Source organism: Fundulus heteroclitus, chromosome 22, assembly GCF_011125445.2.
Source record: "Fundulus heteroclitus isolate FHET01 chromosome 22, MU-UCD_Fhet_4.1, whole genome shotgun sequence".
Lineage (NCBI taxonomy): Eukaryota > Metazoa > Chordata > Actinopteri > Cyprinodontiformes > Fundulidae > Fundulus > Fundulus heteroclitus.
In genome coordinates this window covers 31,996,143-32,005,837 of record NC_046382.1, presented here as the reverse complement: position 1 = coordinate 32,005,837, position 9,695 = coordinate 31,996,143, and the positions used below count along the sequence as shown (strand labels likewise).

The window sequence follows — 9,695 nt, the reverse complement described above, 5'->3', positions numbered from 1 at the left end:
GCTGCTTGGAGTGGAGAGATAACAACATAAGAGGTTCCTGTTAGTTTTCTTTACGAGGCTTTTTCCCGTCAAAGGAAACTGAGGAGGGTGTGATGCTGCTGCTCTCTACATACAGAGTTTGCGGTGGAATCAGAATCATGCCAGCCATAAATGAAGGAGGAAGAGTTGTGAATGGGTTTTTGCAGACCACCCGGACCACATGCAGCCCGAAGCGTCATTACGCGCCACTTTCTGAGCCATCCACGTTTCACAGCAGGGGAAAGGCGTGGAGAAAGGGGGGGGGGGGGGGGGGGGGGGGATTAAGGCGGAGCTAAAAGTTTGGGGACTTTCAAAAACTCCTGCCCCATTTCCCGTCCTTCTCTCTCTGCGTGGGGAGCAGCGGCCAGCAGCAACCTGCAGCGTCCTCGGATCTGAAGCTTTCTGGAGTCAGGACCAGTCACAGCGCCATGGGTCTGTTCAGCTTCCTGAGTGCGATCATCACCAGAGCTTTGTTCATTCTGGTTTCTCTGGTGGCCGTCTGGAGGGTGACAAAAGTCAAGGAAGATCCCTATTACTGGCTGCTGACTTTTCTCTTTCTGCCGCTTGCTGTTGAAATGATCATAACGCTGAAGAAGCAGAAGGGACATGAGTACAAATGGTAAATAATATAATAATCTGCATGTTTCTCTGCACATTACAATTTACTATGATTGCCATAACACTTGGAGCTATTTATTTCTATGCAAAACTGGTCACATTGACATTACTATGCACAAGTAAATTATTCTTATGCATTCTAATAATAACCTAAAGCCCTCCACCCTCTTGCATCCTGCTTGTCCCACTGCTGTAATTGTCCTGGGACAGTGAAGGTGGGATGGGAAAGGGAAATCAGACTCCTCAGTCATCCAGCAGTCATGCAGCCTTGTGTGTTTTTTTTTTTGGTTAAAATGCCTATTATCCTCCAATAAAGCTGGAGCATAGTAGTTAGCCAGAAGGTACTATTAGGCAATAATGACCCCCATTTCCTTGTTGTCTCGGTGGTCGGAAATGCATAAGGAATGTTTAATTATTTATCAAGTCAAAGAAGAAACAGCGGTTGGTGGGAGTTCATCCTGGGCGAATAATGATAAATAAATTTCAAAATTCCTAGGAAACCTTTGAAAAGGAAAAATTTGTAGAAAGAAAATGATATGGTTTATTAACCATAATCAATAAATTTCTTTAAAGGGTCAAAATATTTTTTTTTTTCTTGATTTACTGCTTTCCTATCAGCTCGTTTTATTTATATCTGCTTTAACCTTGAATGATCTACATTGCTCATTCATATTGTAAATCTGCATTTGTTTTAGAGCAGTACTGATAAACAGATTTCTGCTTTTTTGCAGGTTTTCTCCCACCATTTTTCTCTTTCTCATAAGTATCATTCCCTCCATCTGGATCCTGGAGCTTCATCACCAGCAGAACAAGGCGCAGGACGACAAGGTAGTTCAAGTAGGAAACAAAGCTACTTGCATGGCTGCCTAAAAATCTTTTACCCTCTTGAAATGTATGAGCTAGGCAGATACTTGTGGGGGAGATGGCTGCAAGACATTTTTATCATCAAAGATGCAATTTTTCAGTGTTTCAACATAAAGAAACAAAAAAAGTTGTAGTACTGTATGATAACTCTTTCATGGTTTTGCAGTGCAACCGTCTGGATTCTAAGGATGTTTTCCACAAATTAATCGCCCTGAATGAAACATCAGGAAACATCACAGCATATGAGTACTTAAAGGTAAGACAATGAATATTTAATTAAATTTTCACTAGGTGGGACATTCACTAAATCAGGGGTGTTCAAACTTTTTTAAGTCAAAAGTACTCACTGGCCAAAACATATATTTTTTAATTTTTTTGAAAAGACTACAACTTACAAGTAATTGTATTGTAATTTTTTTTTACCTGCTAGAAAATATACAAAGCTTTTAATTATATTTTAACTAAATAAATAAAGTGGTTGGATTTTTTTTGTAGGAAAGTGACGTGTAAATCATCAGAGTTTCAAAACTTTTTTTACTTTTAGACAAATACTTTTTTGTGTACCGAACATTTTCCATTGTAAGAAATGAAAAGGCTCAGTGGTTATGTGTACCCACATGCAAAGGGCTCTCAGATGATAAACAGAGTTTATTGAGTAGGGTTAGGGGAGGATGGAGGTCTCTCATGGACAGCTGGGTTACAGCTCACCGTGGAGGAGATTGTGAGTTAGCAGGGGAATCGATGGGACAGATCTAGAACTTAAGTGGAGGAATTGTTTGTATGTATTGGCTGGTAGTTGAACTGAGGAGAGTGAGCAGAATCTGTGGGGTAAAGCTTGCCCGGTGTGGGAATTCAGAGGCATTCTACAGAGGGTAAACTAAAGTTAATTTGTGTCTCTCCAGTGAGACAGCTGTGGAAATCTTTATATCCTGTTTGGGTCATATTTTTCATGCCGTTCAGTTTTCTCTAATACGTTTTTCGAACAGTAATGTGTGACATCACTGTGAGAATTGCTAAACAAGGTCACGTTTTTGTTTTTTCGCTGCAATTTTGGAGTCCAAGCTGAAGGATGCTGAAGCTACAAGTGGAAAAGTGAAATATTTGGTTGATGAGTATATTAACCCACACCATTCTTTACACCGCCTCCCCAGTGTACTACAGAACGAGGTGGAGGGGGCGATGTGTTAAAGTGCCTTCTTCAGATTTAAAGAGACGGTACCAAAACAAGTTGCTCTTAGATGCAGCCCAGAACAGGGGTAAAAGAGGGACCATGGAGCAACAACAACAAGGAATTTAGACCAAAGCATTAAAGTTCCACTTTATATAGACCACAACTGAATGTTTTCAATGTGAAAAGGAAGACATTAAAAAGCATAATATGTCCTCTTTAATTGTTTCTTTTTTAGGCACTGGCACCATGTAATATTTCAGCAATCAGGAAACCCTCAATGTATTACTAGTCAAAATTGGACTAAATTACTTTTGATTCATAACATAGTTTTTTAAACAACAGGTTCAATTTGGGAAAGAGTAACTTTCTCAAAAGTATTGTAAACATCTTTTTGTGTTGCTAAGATTATCTGGGTGCCAAAGTTTCCGGAAAGAAGCGGCGGTGCTGAGTACCATAACAGAACATTTTCAGGAAGCAAAACCTTTTTCATGGGCTTTTGCCTGAAGGGTAACATGATGAGTCAGCTGACAAAATGTCCACTTTGTGAGGAAGTTTAATTTTTGAAAGACCAACTAATATTTATTTTGTAGTCAAAGTAAAAGATAAATGAGTGTGGATCTGTGAAAACATCCGTGAAAGGTTGAGGTTAATTTTCCCTTGTAGTTAAGTACTTTGGTGAATTATGGAGACAGGGAGCCATAATTATGCTCAAATCTCATGTATAATTCCATATAAAGGTATATTATACTGTGAAATATTTTTATTGAACAGTATTTTAACTAATCCCCGTATGGACCGTCTAATTTATCACAGATTAGGACATCTGATCAAATTAAAATAACTCCGACCTCTTGAAGGTAGATTATGCTATTATTATTGAAACTTGACACTTATCAATATTTTCTCACAGTAAATTACGATATATAGAAAAAAAACTAAAATTTGTTGTTGAAGCGGCTTAAAACATCACCAATGGGGGGAGTAAATTGACCCATGGTTGGTAAACATTGTCCCCAAGGTAAGTACGAGTATGTCATGTACAATAAATACGACAGATTAAGACCTCGGATGAAAATCAAATTACTTTGAGTGACCTCCTGCTGGTAGACAACATTTACTAGAGTCACATAATTATATCTTATTGGAGTCACACAACAGACTACTCCATGGTCAGTGTAAAAAGCCTGCAAGATGGGTGCAAAATGACGCTACGAATCCGCTCATGAATGTAAATTGATATGTGGGCAGTATGAGACATACTCAAGGTGAGTATGTACAAATCAAGACACAGTTCTCCAAGATCGGTAAAGTTGGACTCACGGTCAGTGCAAAACATCTTTAAAAGGGGATACAAATTCACGACCGAGGGGACGATGGTATGGTCAGTATTAAGTATCAGCTAGCTTGTAGAAAAGTCAATATAAAGCCCCCTCCCCACAGTCTACAGGGGCCAGAGAGTCTGAAAACGTCTGTAGGAATCATTGCTAACATCTTGAGACCAGATGTTTTGATGGGAGAGCTTCCCAGTCACTATAAAAAGGGGTTCCAAATTTTAATGCAGATTGGTTTTTGATTCATACAGGCAGATATGTAAAATTGCCACGTTTTAGAAAGATAAAAACTGAATAACACAAGTATTGGTTAATTTACCATAGAATTCATCTTAATTTCTTAAGAAAGAGTGACTCACGCAACATCGTCTGTAAGCGTTATAATTTAGGTCGCAAATGCTACGAGTTTACCACAGCTTCCTCATCTAATTCCACAACAGCAAGTTCTTTACAGGGAAAATAGAGAGACGTTTGGCTTAAACAGAGCTCAATAAAAAAAAGTCCCGAAGTTCTGCAACGAATCAGAACCATAAGCCTTTCAACCCGTGTGTCTATGACTAAGAGTTTGTAAATTGATTACCAGCTGCGGAACAACCCGACCTCTATAGCCCTGGCTAATAAAACAGAAGAAAGAAAACACCTAAACAAAGCTGTGCCATGTCCGATCTACTAGAACAATAAAAATCCTGTGTGATATAATCTACTTTTTAAGAGCATTTGTAGCCATACTTAGCCATTTTCAGCTGGTCAATTAGACCAGGGACAGAAAAACAGATCATCTTCAATCAGTTGAGGAGATAACTTTATGAAATAACGTATGCATTTTATACATTACCTGAATCTACACTGCATGCATCTAATTTTACAAAAAAGACAGTAATCTGGGGCGTGCTCGTGGAGCGGCCCATGTGCGGAGGCCTTGATCCTCGGCACGGTCGACCCGGGTTCGAGTCCGACCCACGGTCCTTTGCCGTGTGTCTCTCCCCCTCTTCCACCCCCCTTCCTGTCGGCCTACTTTCATAAAGGGCGAGCCACTAGAACCGTGAAAAAGCCTACCCCCCCAAAAAAAAGAAGACAGTAATCAGAGGACACACATTGAACGAGGTGAATTAGTGATTCAAGCTGTGTGGTAATGAGGTAATTATTTTGGTGCAACGGTGCTCTCTTCGCTCTGACTGCATGCAGGCTTTTAGGACGAGGCAGCAGCCTTAAGACTCTATAAAAATTTCCCTTCAGTGTATTTTTTGTTTGTTTGTGATTCTGTTACTATGACAACCATGACTTTTGGAAGTGTAAGAAAACGGATATGTGGTTTTTAACATTTCAACACAAAAAAAAGTGAAATGTTTGGTGTGCATTTTATTTCTGCTCCCTTTACTCTGATTCACCCAAATAAAACTGAATGCAACCAATCTCATAAAATCCCGTTAAGATGCTACATGTAAGGCTGTGGTCGCAAAGTAATAAAATGATAAAAACGTTTAAGGTATATCAGTATTTTAAAAAAGGCACTGTAGATGTTGTATTTTTGCTTGACCTTTTTGCAGAAATAAATGATTTAAACTAAAATATGGTGAAATGTGTTTTAAGAAGCACTAGAGACATCAAAGAAAGTACCTAAATAAATAACATGTCTCTGTTTTTGCTCGCCTATTTTTCCAGAGATTTGGTCACATGGTGTCGAATTTTTGCCCAAACAACTGGATCCTGGCTCTTCATCAGATCCTGCTCATCCTCCTCATCATAGGGAAGTGGATTCTGCCTTTGGGAGGCGGGGTCACCAGAGACCAGCTGTCTCAGCTGCTGCTCATTTTCGTTGGCACAGCGGCAGACATCCTCGAGTTTACCAGCGAGACGCTGGATGATGTAAAGTGGGTGCTGTTTTATTCACGCTCATGCTATATTCTGGATGTTTGCCAGTTTTTAAAAAAAAAACATTTCAATCTATGTACAGTACAAGTGTACTTTACATAAAAGTGTCGGCTTCAGTCTAAATGAAATGAAACTCTAACTTATTTAAATTGGCCTTATGAGCGTGTTTGCTTGTCTTTTGCAGAGACACCAGTCCTCAGCTGGTCTACATCATCTTAGCTGTATGGAGTTGGAGCATGATGCAGTTCCCCTGTCATCTGTGTGGTCAGTGTCCATTTGGCCTTTATATTAAACACATCTGCGCTTTAGCAGTTACAGCAATGTCCGACGATCTAAACAATGTTTTCAGAGAAAAGGCTGCGGTCAGATCTGGGCGTCTAGGCTGGTGCTCAGAGTAAACAGAGATGTAGTTACAGCTTCATCTCCACTGCTATATGATGACAAACTCTGAGAAAACCTGCTAGGTAATGAAGGAAACCATTATGGCCTTTATTAGTCAGTCATCTGGACATAAATTAGTTTTAATCAGAAAAAAGTACTGAAGGTTTTTAAGTAAACACGTCAATTATCATCTGAGCTCAATCTGATGCAGGAAATGCAAATAAAACTGCTTTTGAGTTTTTCAGCTTTTGACTTTGCCGATAAGCTGAGGCAGCTGATGCTGAGAAAAAAGCCCAACGGCAAGTTTCATTCTTTTTGTTCAAACTTGTTACACCTTCAGAAGAATGTGAGTGGACTTCCTGAAGTCTCTAGAAAGTTAGAAAAACAAGTTTGTACTTGAAGGAACCCGCATTAACAGTCTAGTTGATCTAATGCGGCCATTATATTTTGTAAACAGATGTGCTCTTCCCTTCTATTAATGCTAAAATATCAGAGTTAGTAGAAGCTTTACTGTCGTAACCCGAATGCACCGAACTTAATGGACGTCCTCCTGTCTCTGGGGAAATTGTGTCCGGTCAGTTTGCCTTTTTATGGACCCACTGTGTTTGAAGTCCCTGTAAACACACAACGTGTTGCCTTACAAAAACCTTATGCTGAAGCATCTGAGGTTCAGATTCAGTCTTTGTCACAAGAATGATCTCCACCAGATCTTTGTTTTACACATATTTTGTGTTAAAGGACAGACACAGTTTGTCCTTTTATCTCAGAACAGTGTTAAAACTTTTCTTTTCGTTGTCAAGTAATGCCTTACATTTCCTGGGAAGCTGAGGCGGATGCGTGACCTTGGAGATGTAGACTGAAATTTGAAAGATACAGCTTAGCTGCCAAACAAACCCCGGGAGTCTAAATCCAGAATTACCATCTTCCTTTGAAGAATAAAATTTGCACCTAAGGAAAACAATCGGTCCACTCACACTGTGTGAGTCAACACAGGAGACTACACAAATTCTCAGAGCTGTGCACTGCCAAAGCTGGCAGACATTTCATTTCTTATCTAATCACAAATCACACAAACTAAAAGAACTGAGAGAAAAGAAGTGTTTTCCTCTCAGCACCAGAATTGCACTGCTTCTCAAATTCTTCGCTCACAATTACCTTTAATTGCACATTATGAGAAAGAAAGCGATAGGATTCAGTGGAATTTTATCCTGATGCAAATTCAGGGGAAGTGAGCGAAAGCAGGAAAGAGGATGTCAGCTGAGGTCCAGTAAGACAATTGTTTGTTTTTTTCTCCAGTAATTGTCCTAAATGACTCCAAACAATGCTTCCTTCCAAATAATCATTCCTTGATTATCGTCTTTACCTTAAAAACACTGGGCTGCCACTTTTTATGTCAGAGATGGAAACAAAACTGTCAAGTTTATTTATAAAGCCCATTTCATATGACAATCATTGACTCAATAAACTGCGAAGATGATAAAAATAAAAGCACATGAAACAGCAATAACAAACATTAAAACAATCAAATACATATAAAAAAATAAATACGCACTAATACAATCTCATAAAATCAGTAATAAGAATGTGATAAAAAAAAGCAGAAAGGATGAGGATTTCCAAAGCTAGAAACATAAGCCTAACTAAAAAATTAGAAAATAAATGTCTTAAGTTTGTCTGTAAAGCAGGACACTGTTGAACTAATTTAAGGTCTTGAGGAAAGGAGTTCCAATAAAGAGGAATTTAATGACTTAAGGAGCCAAAAGCTGGTCTAGAAGGGATTCAAGGTATGACCAGAAGATGCTTACTAGAAGACATAGACGGCCTGTCTGGTATGTGATCACTGACCGTCTTAAGAAGGGGTCAGGCCATTTAAAACTTTGAAAACGATTAAAATTATTAAAATTTGTTCTCTTTTAACTGGTTAACCAGTGAAAACAATTTACAATTGAAGCGCTATACTCAACCCTTTTGGCTTTAGTTTGAAGCCGAGTTGAAGCATTTTGGATCAGCTGAAGTTTATTGAGGGACTGTGTTGACGTTCCAGCTAGAAGTGCATTAAAGTAGTCTAATCTACTACAATTAAAGGCATGAATAAGGTTTTTATAAGTCAGGTTGTGACAAGAGGAATCTGACTTTAGAAATGAATCTAAGGTGGTAGAAAGCAGACCGTGATATATTATGGATGTGCTTTTGAAAATTGAGTTTGCGGCGTAAGGTCACACCAAGGCTCTTAATGTACTCATGTGGTTTAAACAGTAAAGAGTTGAAAAGCGGGAATTTTAGTTTTTTAGATTGTCAGGACCCACAAGAAGTACCTCGGTTTTGTCCTCATTCCACTTAAGGAAATTCCTTGACAACCAGTTTTTGACATCAGCGAGGCATTCGAGAGGTTTACCAACGAGACTCATGTTATTAGCAGAAACAGAAATGTATAGCTGTGTGTAATCGGTGTATGAATAATAAGAAACACCGTGGTGTCTAATGACAGAGCCGAGGGGAGTCATAAAAACTGAACAAGAGAGGACCAAGAATGGATCTTTGTGGAACACTGCAAACCACGTTTACCCTGTCAGATTCAAAGTTACAGAAAGAAACAGAAAATGTTCTAACCATGAGATATGAAGAAAACCCCTTAAGAACAAGACCATTTGGATATGATGTTCAAGACTCTTAAGGAGTATAGCAGGGTCAACTGTGTTAAAAGCTGCACTAAGGTCAAGAGGAATTAAAAAAGAGATTTTACTAATTTTGAGATCACTGACAGCTCTAACAAGTGCTGTTTCTGTATTCTCACTGGCTCTAAACCCTGACTGGAACGCTTCAAATAAACTGTTTAGGATTTAACATGCATGAAGTTAACGATAGGGGTGGGCGATATATCGAGTATACTCGATGTATTTCAAGTTTTCCTCCGCGCGATGGTTAAAATGACTTTATGCGACCGTCGAGTGTAAATTTTCATGGCAGGATTGAGCCGCTGTAATTATTTCAGTGTGAGTTTAGTTTTTCCCACATGCTATGAACGCATCACTCGCTCCTCCACCAAACCAGAAAGCGCTCCGGCGTGCGCGCACAACAACGAACCCGTGCGCTTATCTGCGTTGACGAGACAGGGAGAACTATGGCGACAGCGAGCTTTTCAGACAGTGGTTTGGATTTCACAAGAAGGTGGTTGAACAAAATGTGGTAATTTGCCAAACATGCCGTATCACCATTGCCACAAAGGTAGCAGTAGCACAAATGTGTTCCACCTAAAAAGTCATCCAGTGCAAAATGAAGACTCTTGTAAACTCTGCGTGTCGCCCCCCCCCCCCCCCCCACACCCCCACACACCCACCCAACCCGAAGGGAACTTTAATTAAACCAGCCATAAAACTGTTGAAACTGGCGTCTTCTTTTGCTAAATCCCATATGACAGGACGAAAAAAAAACGTTTGTTT

At 39.4% G+C, this 9,695-nt stretch overlaps 1 protein-coding gene across 1 annotated transcript; it reads left to right on the top strand.

The window, feature by feature from the left end:
• Positions 1–351: 351 nt before the first annotated feature.
• Positions 352–6,255, top strand: LOC118557068 (transmembrane protein 26-like). The gene is made up of 6 exons (XM_036126065.1): positions 352–637; positions 1,368–1,464; positions 1,667–1,756; positions 5,665–5,873; positions 6,059–6,138; positions 6,224–6,255. Exons 1-6 carry the CDS (start codon positions 447–449, stop codon positions 6,253–6,255), a joined length of 699 nt encoding a protein of 232 aa, XP_035981958.1. The 5' UTR covers positions 352–446.
• The last annotated feature ends 3,440 nt before the right edge of the window (positions 6,256–9,695 follow it).

What these genes read in the sequence shown, in the direction of transcription:
- LOC118557068 (XM_036126065.1), top strand. Translation starts at nt 447, where the DNA reads ATGGGTCTGTTCAGCTTCCTGAGTGCGATCATCACCAGAGCTTTGTTC. An exon ending in ACAAGGCGCAGGACGACAAG is followed by an intron (nt 1,465 to 1,666) that starts GTAGTTCAAGTA and finishes ATGGTTTTGCAG; the next exon opens with TGCAACCGTCTGGATTCTAA. An exon ending in CAGCATATGAGTACTTAAAG is followed by an intron (nt 1,757 to 5,664) that starts GTAAGACAATGA and finishes CTATTTTTCCAG; the next exon opens with AGATTTGGTCACATGGTGTC.